We start from the raw sequence: 14,574 nt of genomic DNA, 5'->3' as shown, positions 1-14,574 counted from the left end.
TAACGATCCAGTGACTGCTGCTAAAATTTGGACAAGATATAATCATTTTCTAAAACAAAAATGTTGTGGGGAAGCTTGTAGACACGTGAGTATTTTTCTTATTTTATAATTAGATGGGTATTTTTTATTGATTTATTGCTTTTAAAACTGTAAAAAATAAAAGTAGATAATTATGTGGCATGTAATTTAATTTTAAATTCGTGTCGCCCTTTGGATAATGCATTATTATATAACTTCTCCACAAGTACAAGTTGGGTGGGATGCGGATCATCAGATTTTCCGCTGTTTTCCTCAGCCCCTGGCTCACAGAGTTCTCCTTTAATTTAGTTTGCAGCCTCCTTTGCAAATCTTCCTATAGGATTTATAGTTGCATAATATATTTGTATTTTTTTCTGAGCCTTTCTTATCCATTCAGAAGGCGTTTTCATTTACTTGGATGCTTGAACCTAAATTTGTGCCGATATTGAGGGAAAAAGAGTGTTCCTATCTGACAATAGGCGAGTCCCAGTCTCTGAGACAACGGAATGAAGACCTGGTGAGATTCCTCAAATCATCTTACTCTTACCAAAAAATGGGAACGAAAGAAATCTATTCACTTACAGGCCTAGTTACCTTTTGGGTTTGAGTTGGGAAGGTAATTAATTACGCCCGGGAAGCGACACATATGTTCATTGGTAGTTAAGGCAGAGGTAAACCATCTAGCATTCCCGATGGCAACTGCCCGCGATCTTAAGAGAAAACGCCTACTTATTTGGTTTTTAAGCATTTGTATACGAATGGGCTTAGTAAAACCATAGTTTATTATAGTAAATTTTATTTTAAAAATTAACTTATTACTATTTTTTCACATTTTATTATTTCTTCACAGTGTATCTACGAATATGAAAATGTGTCGACGGAATTGAAGAGAAATAAAACATTTAATGGGTCATTTTGGGTGGACAGTCCACAAAACGATAACACATTCAAGGATTTGTTTAGCATAATTAAAGTTAAATCAAAAATAAAGTAATGTATAGTGTTTTGTTTTATTTTGTTAAAATTGTGTTAGTGGTAGTTATATGAACTTGTTTTAAAAAAAGTGGTCCTAATGGAGGAGAAGCTACTACAGCGCTGCAGTGAACTTACTCTCAACTATAAACTTAACCAACCCATACTGTTATATTTTGTTTTCGGTGAACTGGGAAGAGTACGTGTGCTATTATGTTAATGGTGTAACAGAGACTTTTTTTTTTAAAAAAAAGAAAGTAAAATGGTTCCACGGATTGACGATCTCGTGCAAAGTGTATCTTTACACAAACTTAGGCCTATTATTTTCCATGGAACAATTTTTCCATTTATATTCCCCTATTTGGGGTGGTTTTACTGTTGGCTATTTGTTTATGGTATTGATGAATTTTCTGAAGCTGGTTTCGTCGGTACGGCTGGAATTGCTGTGGTACAGATATTAAGTTGTCTATGCTGCTATTGGTCGGTACATGTACAAAGTTTTTTAACATGTAAAAAGGTGAGTAATTAGTAACATTACAATAGAAAAAAAACATATGTGTTCAGGTTATAACCTCTCATTTGTTGACACGTTTCTGATAAGAAACTTGTCCATATTTACGTAAATTGGTATTAAGCTCATGTAAAGAATTTAATTATGAGAGGTTATGTAGAATAATTAACAGTGTTGAAGCGTCAAATTTGAAAAAAGAAATCTGCTTCATTTTGCCAGGTCATGATTTTTTGCTGCCCTGCTTCTAGTTCAGTTAACATGTAATTCGTGCCAGAATACTTATTTAAAGATGTTAGGGTATAAAGCTGAAACTGTCATTTTGTAGGCCAAAAAGTTATCTTAGTTTTCGTACGTGATTGAACATCACGAATTTTCCGTGTTTTAAGGCCTTTATTAAAATGATTGTTCTAAATGCATATAGAAAGCCGATAAATTCATTAAAAACAAAAGGCGAACCTTCTTAAAATATAAACCAGATGTTAAATTTGAATTTGACTTGTGTGTAACTCATTTATCACAAAGGTCAGTATAAATGTGCATATGTGTAATTATTCTTAAACTAAATTATACTAAAACATCATATCTTCCACTTAATATCACTTAATTTAACATACATCGTGGGCGTTTTATGTTCAGTAGACCTCACTTTAATGTAAAAGCCCTAAAAATTGATCAGAATTTTTTGTTTATTTATTTAATAGAAAAAAGGGGGACAAATTTAAGAATTGACCTTTCTGGTTTTGTTATTTTGCAGTGTTCTACATTAGAGAAAGTTAAAGGTCAGGGAAAGCCAGCCCGGAGAGATTATTTAATTTTTCTAATTGGTAAATGTTATGTAACTTTTCTTGATGAATATTCGTATCAGTTAACTCAAATTTGAATTAAAACCAATAGTAAACTAATAAATATAAATTAAACTTTTATGTAAAGTCTGACCTATTTTTCTTAAGTGTTCTTCGATCTCACAATTTATGATATCGTATAATTTTTTATAGGGTATTTTGCAGCTACCAATTAAAATTTCATTAGCCATTCTGAATGAGTGGATGCATTTTCTTTATGACAAGTTCTTTCCTCTTACACAAATCAGATTTAGTTACACTTACAGGTGCATGAAATGAATTTCACGTACTCGATTTTACAATTGGTTGTATAACGTATATTCTTTCTTGTCTTATGTACTGCCATATACCAGACATATTAGGTTAGGTGATATCAATATCGTGATTTATTTGAAGAAAATTGAGCTACCTTGGCTTGTATTCACTGCCTACCAAGATATGTTTAATTTAATTTACATCGAGTTTTATTAATTTTTTTTTTTATGATTTTGTGTTTTTTAAGAAAATGTTGAGAGATCGGTTGTTCTTCAAGAAAATTAGGCCAGATAAGGGTAAAAGCAATGGACTCCAGAGAAGATACTTGAGAGAAAGAATGGGTTGTGGCAAGAAAGTAAGAAAAGAGAGAATCAGAAAGAATATGAGTTCAAAAAGACAAGGTAGACAAGGGATATTATGGCCACTTACAAGAAAGAATTAGATAGTATTGACTTGAGTGGTGAAGTAATCTTTAGATTCTTCTTGGAATAAAACTCAACAATTATCTGTTGTAACGGATGGTTCCAGAATGGATGGAAATTTGGTGATTCCTCTTAAAGGGTGTATCTGTGTTTTTCAAGACGTTTTTGCTAATCTTTGTTATAGTAGTTCGCAGCTCGCCTGAAAAAGTGGTTTTCTGTTCGAGTAGGTGGGATTGGTTAGTCAAATATGGCGCCTTATTCCACTCTAACCGAATTATTGGACATTGTGATTTGAAGTCTCTACTTTTTAGGGCAGATTTTTTTTTTTTGGAGTAAATGAAAATAAGGAGGAAGAAGAATCCATCATAATATGGATTAACAATTATTATATTAAAATGAATTGTGTAGGTTATAAGTAAATTAAGTTGACTTTAATGTGAAAATGATGAACTTATATGAGAAGCCTTTTAAACAGCCAACTGTTTAGAGGAATTGTAATAAAGTAGTAAACTGGAGGATAGAGATCAAATGAAAGGCGCTGTACAAGAATTATCTGGATAGAATGCCATAATATCTGGTTCTTGAGGTGGACAAATTATTGGACTTTTGGTATGATACAATAAAGAAAAATAAAAGTAAGCAAGCCATTAAGCCTTTTTCAAAATCTGTATGGCAATGCGCAAGCGATTTTACTCGCTATTTTGTAACCTATCGCTTACTGACCCATTTCTTGAAGTAATGGTTCCTTATAAAATATTCATTATGATCTTTTCTTTGATTTCTTTTTACTTATCCTGAAATGCCATATCCAAAATTTTCTGTGCAATGTAAAATGTATTGCAATGATCACTCAGAAATGTATTTTAACAATTTAGTATGTGTTTTTATTAAAATTGCAGACTAACAATCCACAAGATGCTGAACTCGTTAAAGTTATACCGACAGAGCATAACGGATCCTCCGAACTTGTTACTTTACATCATCCAGTGGTTTGTATTGAATAATTTCCTTTTTTTTAAAAAAAATTATGAATATTATTTTTCCCATAATAATTATATATTTTTTGATTACTGTCTAAAAAACAGGAAATAGGAGATACAGCAGAATGGTTTCTTTTTCAAAAAACTAAATATGTATGGAGTGAAGAAAAAAAGCAATTTCGTGGTTTAGAATTTCCAGTCAATTTACAATATGGTGAATACATGCAGTGGAAAGGCTATCAAGATGAAACTGAACTTAATAAAGCTGAAACAAAATATGGCAAAAACATGTGAGTTTGATAAGTCTAAAAAATTAAATTAACATTTTTAGATGGTAGCTGCTGAGATTGCAGCCTAGCTACTTTGTCCTTGATCCAAGGAAGAGTAAATTTTCCAAATTATTCGAGCACATTTTCTATTTTTTAGTTTTCTCCGTAAACTCATGTTGTTAGGTGCCCCAGTTTCCCCATCATAAAGTGGCTTTTGGAAAATGTTCTTTACTTCATGTATATTTTAGCTGAAAATAAGAAAGACAAACACAGGAATCTAAAAACGTACATTTTGTTCGCATTCTCCCTTTGAATCTTAATCAGAAACGATTTTCTTTAACTTGGTTGAAATAACTGTAAGCGCATAAATTTTATTTATTTGTAAAATATACTTGAGGGGCAATTAATGCAGATCTTTACTAGCGCCCTTCACGTTTTGATATGATCATTGTCCAATAGTTAGAGATTGATCTTTAACGCAACGAACAACCACTTAAAGTAAAAATTATACTTCTTTTTTTCTTTTTAAATTTCACAAAAAAGGAATTAATATCACTTTGTTATGAAGGTGATTTTCAGTTTTATTGAAAAATTACTTGTAAAGTAAATAAATTCTCTCAATATTTGATACAATATTTTATTTACACTTTTATTTATTTTTTCCAGCCTGGACATGTCCGTGCCAGAATTTATGGAACTATTCAAAGAAAGGGCAACTGCTCCCTTTTTTGTATTTCAGGTATTTTGTGTTGGTCTATGGTGCCTAGAGAAATACTGGTATTATTCAATTTTTACTCTCTTTATGCTAATATTATTTGAATGCACATTAGTTAAACAACAGCTCAAAAATATGGCCGAAATTCGTAAAATGGGAAATAAGCCTTATTCAATACAGGTTAATTAATTTCAAATTTCTTTTATGCTATTATTATTTTGTTTTCAAACAGTATTTCAAGGAAATCTACTTGTCTAGGTTTATAGAAATAGAAGATGGAGGTCAATTATGACAGACCAATTAATTCCAGGTGATATAGTATCTATTACCAGATCTCAAAATGAAAATTTAGTTCCTTGTGATATACTGTTACTTAGAGGCCCTTGCATTGTTGATGAGAGTATGCTTACAGGTGAATGCTTTATTAATGCAATGAACTAAATATGTCCCGAACTTTTCAATGTTGTTTAAAGCATCTCCCAAGCATGCTTATCTTTCTCGTTTATTGGGAGCGGTCATCCTTTCCTTAATATCTTTATTGCGCTTTAAATTTAATGCTTAACATGAACCTAGTGACCCAAATTTAAATTTAAAACTTTTACAGGTGAGTCTGTACCACAAATGAAGGAGCCTATAGAAAATTTAGATAATCATATTCAATTAGATATTGATGGGCCAGGAAAACTTCATGTTCTTTTTGGTGGCACTAAAGTAGTTCAGCATACTCCGCCTAGCAAAACGTCTTCTGGTTTAAGAGGTATATTCCATTTCTTTTTTTTTTTTTTTTTTTTTTTTTTTTTTTGAAACTGTGAGCTTGGAAATATTGCGTCATGTAAATTTTTGAAACTGTAAATTCTAGAGATTGAATGTTTCTTCAGGGTTTCTAAGAAATGAGCATTTCTAGCTGAGGTTCGAACCCAGGCTTTATTTTGTTATTTATTTTTAGTTTAATTCTTGAGTTAATTTGTAATTTTAATTATTTATTATGATTCGAGAAGATTCACTTATGCTGATCAAAATTTTGACTTTTTTACTATTTTACCGCAGAACAATCGTGTCTCCTGAATTATGTCTTTCAAAAAAAGTGCCATTTGAATTGTTTTAGTGTTTAGACTTAAGAGGATGAATTGAAAATATGGAAGCTCGTTGGATGCGGGCTCACATTACAAATTTATTATTTTTATTACAGCCCAAGACAATGGTTGTGTAGCTTATGTGCTAAGAACCGGTTTCAATACTTCTCAAGGGAAATTGTTGAGGACTATATTATATGGGGTTAAAAGAGTTACTGCCAATAATCTTGAGACTTTTGGCTTTATTTTATTTTTATTAATATTTGCAGTAGCAGCAGCTGTTTATGTGTGGATCAAAGGTAATAATAAATGTTTATGTTTATGTCAATATTTTATTATAGTTATTTACCTTGTTTAAATTGCGCAATCTTAAGAATAATTTTTAATTTTCAGGTTCTGCTGATCCTTTAAGAAATAAATACAAATTGTTTTTGGAGTGTACGTTGATTCTGACTTCAGTCGTTCCACCAGAACTACCAATTGAACTGTCCTTAGCAGTAAATACTTCATTAATATCTTTATCAAAACTAGGTAATATATATCATTTTTTTTTCAATTTAGAATACAGTCATTATTACCGCTGAGAACTAAGAGCAGAATAGAGAAATTATCCAAGATAACACTCTTAGGTTCGGCTTGATCTTATTCAGTCTACAAGGTAGAGGGCCTCTTCTTTTTCTTAGAGTGAATGTGTGCTTCATTCTGTGATGTGAGGATTGTTGTGATATATGGTATTAGTGTGTCATGGAACTTTCTGTTCTTTAGTTATCTCGGTAATGTGTAAGTCAAGAGTGTAGAGTGTGGTTTGATACCATAGAATGGTGAATGGAAATTTTCTATACGGTACATATTTGAAGCTTTTGATAGAACTCCCAAACTTCGCATCCGTACAATCATATTATGTTATTGTCTTTTATAGCTGAAACATATTGGAGAATGTTATGTTTTCTGGCCAGTATTTGCCGTAACTCTCGAAACCTGTTCATTCAGGTTTGTCAGGGGGTTTTAGTGGAGTACGAAACTATTTTCTCTGGTTGAAGTTGACTGCTTTTCGTAGGGCATGTATAAACTTAAATGTATTTATTTTGATAATAATAATTTTAATTATACCATTTCAGCGGTCTATTGCACGGAACCTTTTAGGATACCTTTTGCTGGTAAAGTTGAGATCTGTTGTTTTGATAAAACTGGAACGTTAACGAGTGATGATCTAGTTGTTGAAGGAATTGCGGGTGTTGGGTAGGTTTTAAATTTTTTGTTATGCTTTTGTAAACATTTTATTCATCTTTGTAATGAATTTCAACTATTGAAATTTTGTTCATTCAGTAATAAACCTCAAGAAGTTACTGCTCTAACTGATGTACCGCATGAAAGCATTCAAGTTTTAGCAACCTGTCACAGTCTAGCCCAACTTGATGACGGTATTGTTGGCGACCCTCTAGAGAAAGCCACACTTTTGGCAATCGATTGGAATCTCACAAAAGGTATTTCTAATTTGACATCCTAGTTCAAAAAATCTTCTCCAGGAAACTGTAAATTTCCTCTGACTTCTCTAACATAACTGATTTCTCATTTGTCCTAACTCTTTCGTTATTCTATGTCTATCCAACTTTCACTCTTTCTGATTCATCTCCTGTAACAGACGATGTTCACTGGAAATTACAGTGTTCTCTACTTTTGTTTTGTTTCTTTTTTGTTTTATTTTATTTTTTGGAATTTTTGGAGAAAAAATGTATATCATGTAAATAAAAACATATTTCCGACAACTGGACTCCCACAGACGATTTATAAATCATCGAGGTGGTTTTGTTGCTTTAAACAGTCAGAATATGTGATGCACTTTTACTTATGTAAAATAATTTATATTCTATTCTGTATACTGGAAGCAATGCCAATTAACACTTGACGGTTAAGCTAGGCTTATGAACTTCACTGTAAAATCAATTTCTTCTAAAGCGGAGTCCCAAAAATTATTCTTGAGGAAATAAAATTAATCACATTTTTTGTTTCTTTCCTAGGAGACGCTGTTATACCAAAAAAGGGAAAAGCTCCAGGTTTAAAGATATTCATCAGGCATCACTTCTCTTCTGCATTGAAAAGAATGTCAGTGATTGCCGGCTACACTGTACCTGGTACATCAGAAACAACATACATTGCCACGGTTAAAGGAGCTCCAGAAACTCTCAAAGCAATGGTGGGGTTTTATTTCTTAATAGTGGCACTTTCTTTAACAAATTTTCCAGGAAAATGTAATTAAGAACACTTAAGGAGATGATGGTTAATGGTACTTTCTAAAGGCTAATTTATTGTAATGCATGATCATAATACGTATATTAAAACAAAATTCAATTCTTCATGATTGCTACTACAATCCTTGAGGGATTTAGGCCTCGCCAACAATCTGAAGCAACTCGCGGCAATGTTGCGATATATTTTACAATCATCCCACGCCCGTCTTGCTAAGATCATCCTCGACAACAGCAGCCAGGAAAGTATAGATGTTCCTTTAACCTCCAGACTTGCCTTACATTATCTTTCTGGGACTTCTGGCATTCTTTCAACGTGGGCCAACTATCTCATCTTGGTTGTTTTTTTATTTTATTCACAATGTCCTTATTTGTGCGAAACTCGCTTTCCCCGATTCCACTAGCGGGCAATAAATTTTCCGCAGCACTTTTCTTTCCCAAACAAGAAAGAGATTTTTCAGCCTGTTATGTCATTATTCATGCGGATTTGGATGTGGATCGAATTTTATAAAATAATGCAACACTTTTAGAATGAAATTAATTAATTATTATTTATTGAAAAAAATTGATACAAAGTGATAATAACTTTTTTCTTTTCTTAATTGATTTGCATACAGTTTAATGAAGTACCAGCATGTTATGAGAAAGTCTATCTAAGTCTTTCTAGAAGAGGCGCTCGAGTATTAGCCTTAGGTTGGAGAACCCTAGGACGGCTTTCACATCAAGAATTAAGAGAACTTACACGTGAAGAAGTTGAAAGTAAATTACAATTTGTTGGATTCATAATTATATCATGTCCTTTAAAAAATGATTCTAAAATAGTTATCAAGGAAATAATTAATGCCTCACATATTGTAAGTTGTATTACATTCATGATTTTGTTTAAATCTTTCAGTAAAAATTAAATAAATAAATATTAATTAAACTTTTTCTTAAACTTTTTAGGTAATGATGATAACTGGTGACAATCCACTTACAGCTTGTCATGTTGCCAAAGAACTTAGATTTACTAGAAAATCTGGTGGAGTACTAATTTTAACGGATAAAGGTACTGAATGGGTCTGGGAAGATATTGAACAAACAACAGAATATCCTGTTGATTATGATTACAGAAGTCTGGTCGGTAAACACGATTTATGTATCACTGGTGAAGTAAGTAGTCGAAAATTAATTTCCGTTTTCACAAAATATTCATTGATAACGAACTATACAAATAATTTTTATTTGCTTTACTTTATAGGCACTTTCTTACTTGAATGAAAAACATAAGAAACTATTGTTGGCTATTCTGCCACATGTGTCCGTATTTGCTCGAGTAGCACCGAAACAAAAGGAATATGTTATCGTTAGATTAAAGGCGTTAGGTTTTACAACTTTGATGTGCGGCGATGGTACCAATGATGTCGGGGCTCTGAAACATGCAGATTGTGGTATGTATATTGAATTTAGTTTTATTTATTTATAAGAGAGTGTGCAGGAACATTTGTTAAAAGTACTGCACACTTGAGTTAGATTCTACGAAATAGCCTCCTTAGGATAGACTATATACATGAACTAGATTAAGTCGTTGTTACATATGTCATATACTACTATATAAGTCTTACACACATGTTTATAATTGTTAAAGCAAAACCCAAAGTACTTTTAAATGCATGTATTTTAGAAAATGTCAACTTGTGAACACAAGGGATGGTACCATCGGCGAAACCGCATTCCCCCACGTCGGCTAGACCGATGATGTAAGAGGGGAGCGCGGTCTGCTTCCGTTTGCCTAGGCTCCACCCTGCCTTGCTGAGCAAGATATGTGTGTGGCAGCCTGATAGGACAATAGGGTACCTTCCCAGCTCTAGTGGCCTTTGAATAAGAAAAGAAAATGTGTAGCAGGCGCTAATGGCCACAGACGTCGATGCGCCAGATAAAAAAAAAAAAAATTATAAGGACACAAATCTTAGATGAAACAATTACACTTCGATTTACTTCTGTTAAGGAAGGATTGTAATTACTGCATTTTTCTTAAATCCTAAGATCTATTTTTCCCTTGTTAAAGTTCCCTGAAGGTGGGAGGCGATTAAAAGCTGAGCCAGATCTGGTAGCAAAGTCGTCTTGTTTAATGATTCAAGTTCTAGAATCCCAAGTAGTTGTTGTACTGGATGCCGGGAAGTAAAAACTTAGAGAAATACTGTGTTTTGTAAGACTGGATGATGTAGAATCCGATCTGAAAAACCCTGAGCATAAATAAAGAGGTGAACTTGTGCCCAAATCAGGAAGTAATTGAGGAGGCCTAGTGCCCTTAAAGGATCGTATGGCCTATTTAATGATGATAAGGTAGAGAGCACACGTACACAGCTGGCGCTAAAACCCAACTGAAGCCTTAGCTTCCTTCAGGAACTTGTCCCACTATTCTCAATCCAACGCCAGTAACCATCATGACGACGCATCCATTTCTATAGCCGTCTCTCCCGCTTGGATGTTGGCCTGCCTGTTTCTTTTCTCTCGAATGCCTTAAAAGACATATTTCTTGGGTACTTGGTCATCCCTTATACGTTTTGGTATTTTCTGTAACTTTACAGCGTAATATTGGTACAACCTTTAATGTGTTCGTAACAATTAAATATGAATATTGTTTTTTATTTTATCACTCGTTGCACGCACGTTTATTTGTATCCCTGACCGGTTTGACTTTCATCCATTATCACAGTTGGATCATTCAGTGATGGATGTACGTCCTAGAAACCAGTCAGGATTATAGTAAATATGCGTGATACGACTATTAAAATTTAAGGTATTATCCAGCCCTGCAGACCTAATCATATTTTCAATTATTGTTGTTAGAAGAAAATTGGTGCATTCGAGAATAAGAAAAAGTTAAAATGAGATTTCACAACAGATTTTTTTTTTTTTTTATGTAGGTGTGGCTATTCTTGCCAACGCACCAGAATCAAAGTTGGATCGGAGGAAAATAGAAAAAGATAGAGAAAAAATTAAATCACTGACGGAAAAGTTAGCTAATCCTCAAAGAGGTATTAGCAATGATCAGAAAGCTGTAAGTAAGATTTTGGTTTCTTTAAAATTATTGACTTAATTAATTACTTTTTATTTAAATATCCTTCTCTCTAGAATACCATTAACGCTACTCATGAAAAGATACAGAAATTGTTGAAAGAAATAGAAGAAAGTGAACAAGCGCAGATTGTTAAACTTGGAGATGCTAGTATAGCGGCTCCATTCACAAGTAAACGGTCGTCCATTCAGTGTAGTAAGTTTTTTATTTTTTCTTAAACTACTTTTTTTTATTGTGTTCGCAGTATCAGTTTTGGGAATGAGAATTAAAAAAGATATTTGCTTTTTAACGTCTCAGTAATTTTATTGCGCTCTTTTTACTTCTTCTTACTCATAATCGTGTGGATTTCCGATTTTGACTTTCACCAGAAATAATGAGGTTCCCCCGAGTCCGAAAAAGTGTTTTTTAGAAAGTGGTATGTGTGTGTAATATATATCTGTATCCTTAGTAACTCAAAAATGAAAAATTGCAAATAATTCAATTTGCTATTTCATTTAGATACCTCTAGAGTATGCCACAATTAGGTTTTGATCAAATCGATCAACTGCAGATATTACTACATTCATTCATTTTTTTAAGATTTTCTGAAAAAATAAAAATGGCTTCTTCGTTTTCTTTCAACTGAGTGCTCAAATTTTAAATAGACACGAACTATAACTTTAATTTGAAACGTTTCTTCAGGAAAATTCAATTACGGGTACTTCTGGGAGATGGGAACGCTACTCCCTCCTTAAAAAGTTAGCCTTCCTTCTTTAATTTCATTTTTGTATATTGTACTGTCTTGCCATCTACATATATAGATATAAGAATCAAATGTTGAACGTAATTTCCAAATCATGAATTAATCTTTCTGTTTTTTGCATGTTTTTCTTAAAAAAACGATTTCTAAGTTGAACTTTTAAATTTAATTTTATATATACATATAATCTAGAACTTTTATTTGAAATATTTTAGAAAATGTGAAAATTTCTTGTTTTTTAGTTTGTCACGTTATCAAACAAGGAAGATGCACCTTAGTTACCACACTGCAGATGTTCAAAATCTTAGCACTAAATGCTTTGATACTTGCGTACAGCCAATCAGTATTGTATTTAGATGGGATAAGATTTAGTGATATGCAGGCTACTTTACAAGGACTACTCTTAGCTATGTGCTTTCTTTTCATCTCAAGATCTAAAGTAAGTCTTTTTTTTGTTTCAAACTAAAATCTCTTTTTACAAAGGTCGCTTAGAATGTTGTGGGATATGAAGAAGCGGTTACTCACTGCACTTATTTAAATCATCTTTTCCTCAACTTGAAGAAATCTCAAAGTTATTCATTCGAATACAAGGCTTCACATTCATTGCTTCATTCCATCAGGAGGTGAATTGAAGTCTGCTCCATTTTCCCATAGAATCTGCAATAGCCGTCATGCTCCCAAGCCTAGCTTCTTCGGGTGTCTTTCGAGTCAGCAATATCTCGTGAGAAAACTTGTCAGCAGGTGCTGCATAATTTTACTAATTCCTGAACCAACCTTAGATCTTCTATGATTGCCTAGGCAAATCTGCGCCTGCCTCAACCCTGGAAGGTCGTACCAGAGCTTAGATCTGCTAGTTTTTTCCTTCTTTTTAAGCTCCTTCATAAGATCCTATTACGATCCTTCGAAAGATTCGCATATTTTATTTCACTAAGTCGGTTTAATATATATGTGAACGTCACATTTTTTTTAACTAAAAGAATGTTTTAATGATTTGGAGCTCAAGAATCTCACGAAATGGTACTCATCGTGAGAATATTTCTGTACGAAAGCTGTTATAATTGTTTTTTTTCTTGGGAGAGCCTCAGGACGTGGGTGTAAGAGCCCTTATTAGGCCTCAGGTCCCTCGCTATTCAGACATATTAGGTACTAATTTTTCATATCTTGAAAATTTCTAGTGTTAATTCCTTCGACAATTATTTTATAAAGAGGTTAAATAACTATTTCTATGTGTTTTAATTTTCAAACATTTTCAGCCATTAAAGGTATTATCCAAACAGAGGCCTCTTCCAAACATATTCAATATCTATTCTGTATTGACCGTTTTACTACAGTTTGCTGTACACTTTTGCTGTTTGATTTTCCTAGTCCAACAAGCGAAACAAAGCTCTCCAGATGAGTAAGTAGATTTGAATATCTAGTTTCAGATAATGCAAATTCTAACTTAAGAATTAGGCTATAGTCGTAATAAGTTATTAATTAGACAATTGTACCTATTTCAGGCCTAAAAAACCTACGGATCCTGATGAAGAAATAGAATTTGAACCAAGTCTACTTAATAGTACTGTCTATATAATATCCATGGCACTTCAAGTTTCTACTTTTGCTATAAATTATAGGGTAATCATAAATATTAAACATTTTAGATGAACTTTCCAAGTTTATATTTGTTTTTTTCACTGTTTTTTATTTTTATTTTAGGGTCATCCTTTTATGGAAAGTTTGTACGAAAACAGACTATTAATGTACAGCGTCGTTGGTTCTACTGGAGCCATATTTGCCCTGGCTTTAGGGATTATTCCAGATTTTGCACATCAGTTTGAAATAGTAGAATTCGATCCTGAGGCAAGTTATTTATTCTTGAAAATTGGAAATTTGATTTGATCACAATACTTTCCTAATTATCTATAATTAAAGGATATAATAAAGAACTATTGTGCTAAAAATATAATAAATTTATTGTTGTTGTAATACATATCATACATTTAAAGGATTGTATTTTATTTTCTAATTTTGTTTGTTTCAGTTCCGGACGGTTTTACTGCTAGTACTGTGTGCGGATTTCTTTTTTTCATATCTAGTTGATAGGGTGTGTCTTTTTATCTGCGGAGAAGGTCAGCTGAAGATTAGAAGTAAATGATGTATTTCAAAACTGAAAACAAAATTAATCTAAGTTTATAACGAAAGAAAAAAACCAAACTGAAAGTATGTGAAAAAACAATGTTTCTGCCTCAGATTTCTTTTTCTTTTCTTTATCACCTACTGTTGAATTATACAACAGTAGGTGGATTTCCATTCCATGAGTGTGTTCATTTTATTTATTCGTAATAAGTTATATTTAAAAAGAAATGTTATTAATTTTGCCATTGTTTCTATTAAACAAAAATAATAATGACTTTAATTTTTAAAAATTGTCGAAACAATATTTTCAACATTTATTTTTAAATTTTTTTTACTTTTTTTTGTGAATGATG

At 32.5% G+C, this 14,574-nt stretch overlaps 1 protein-coding gene across 3 annotated transcripts; it reads left to right on the top strand.

Moving 5' to 3' along the window:
• The first annotated feature begins 1,075 nt into the window (after positions 1 to 1,075).
• Positions 1,076 to 14,336, top strand: LOC141455596 (endoplasmic reticulum transmembrane helix translocase). 3 transcript variants are annotated; one of them, XM_074130760.1, is made up of 21 exons: positions 1,076 to 1,507; positions 3,920 to 4,009; positions 4,106 to 4,290; positions 4,936 to 5,164; positions 5,243 to 5,396; positions 5,589 to 5,741; positions 6,174 to 6,356; positions 6,451 to 6,588; positions 7,176 to 7,296; positions 7,384 to 7,541; positions 8,076 to 8,251; positions 8,921 to 9,157; positions 9,249 to 9,455; positions 9,544 to 9,733; positions 11,213 to 11,346; positions 11,421 to 11,559; positions 12,346 to 12,542; positions 13,357 to 13,499; positions 13,603 to 13,720; positions 13,802 to 13,945; positions 14,127 to 14,336. In XM_074130760.1, the coding sequence occupies exons 1-21, from the start codon at positions 1,253 to 1,255 to the stop codon at positions 14,238 to 14,240; spliced, it is 3,465 nt and encodes a 1,154-aa protein (XP_073986861.1). In that variant the 5' UTR covers positions 1,076 to 1,252; the 3' UTR covers positions 14,241 to 14,336. The 3 variants fall into 3 exon arrangements, with proteins under 3 accessions (XP_073986861.1, XP_073986862.1, XP_073986863.1); XM_074130761.1 differs by lacking the exon at positions 1,076 to 1,507 and adding an exon at positions 1,613 to 2,023; XM_074130762.1 differs by lacking the exon at positions 1,076 to 1,507 and adding an exon at positions 2,307 to 2,325.
• Positions 14,337 to 14,574: the final 238 nt, after the last annotated feature.

Source organism: Rhodnius prolixus, unplaced genomic scaffold (assembly GCF_049639745.1).
Source record: "Rhodnius prolixus isolate KJV_2025 unplaced genomic scaffold, Rpr scaffold_4, whole genome shotgun sequence".
In the NCBI taxonomy this organism is placed as follows: domain Eukaryota; kingdom Metazoa; phylum Arthropoda; class Insecta; order Hemiptera; family Reduviidae; genus Rhodnius; species Rhodnius prolixus.
Note: the sequence above shows the minus strand (reverse complement) of the source record. Positions and strands in the feature narration are given on the sequence as shown.